The 496-nt window shown below is 62.3% G+C and overlaps 1 protein-coding gene across 1 annotated transcript in view; it reads right to left on the bottom strand.

Annotated features, from left to right (window-relative positions):
* The window catches only part of tgfb5 (transforming growth factor, beta 5), a 10,606-nt gene that overhangs the window by 461 nt on the left and 9,649 nt on the right, over positions 1-496 (bottom strand). The window contains exon 4 of the mRNA XM_048619632.1: positions 158-268. Within this exon, the coding sequence (XP_048475589.1) occupies positions 158-268 (111 nt within the window). The remainder of the gene's footprint in view (positions 1-157; positions 269-496) is intronic.

Below are 496 nucleotides of genomic sequence, written 5' to 3'. Positions count from 1 at the left end.
CGTCTTGTCTGGGGGGGGGGGTGGGGGGGAGTGATGTTCCTGTTTTTGGAGAGGGGGTGTGAGTCTGCTATATTTTGGGGGGGGGGGGGAGTGGGAAGATGCTGTAAACCGCCCCCTTTGCCCTTTCCACCCCACACCCCGTCCCCCGGGGACCTACCTGCAAAGCGAGCCTCAAGCTCCTCGCTGCTGTTGGAGATGATGTTGTTGGATGACGGGATGAAAGTGCAGCACGGACAATGAACACTCACTTTCAATCCCTGGTTTCTGTCTGAGAGAGAGGGGCAAATCAGCGGGGAGGGGCAAATCAGCCGGGGGGGGTCAATTCTCCCACAACTCTGCCCAGGCCAAACAACTCCTGCCACTGCACCCCTCCTGCACTCACCAAGTGCCCCTCCACAACTCCCACTGGATCCCTCCCACTCCCACCAGGCCCCACCTGCTCCCACCGGACCCCTCCCACTCCCACCGGGCCCCACCCACTCCCACCGGACCCCTC

Source organism: Rhincodon typus, chromosome 43 (assembly GCF_021869965.1).
Source record: "Rhincodon typus isolate 14 chromosome 43, sRhiTyp1.1, whole genome shotgun sequence".
Taxonomy (NCBI): Eukaryota; Metazoa; Chordata; class Chondrichthyes; order Orectolobiformes; family Rhincodontidae; genus Rhincodon; species Rhincodon typus.
The sequence above is the reverse complement of the archived record's forward strand: the minus strand, read 5'-3'. Positions and strand labels throughout refer to the sequence as shown.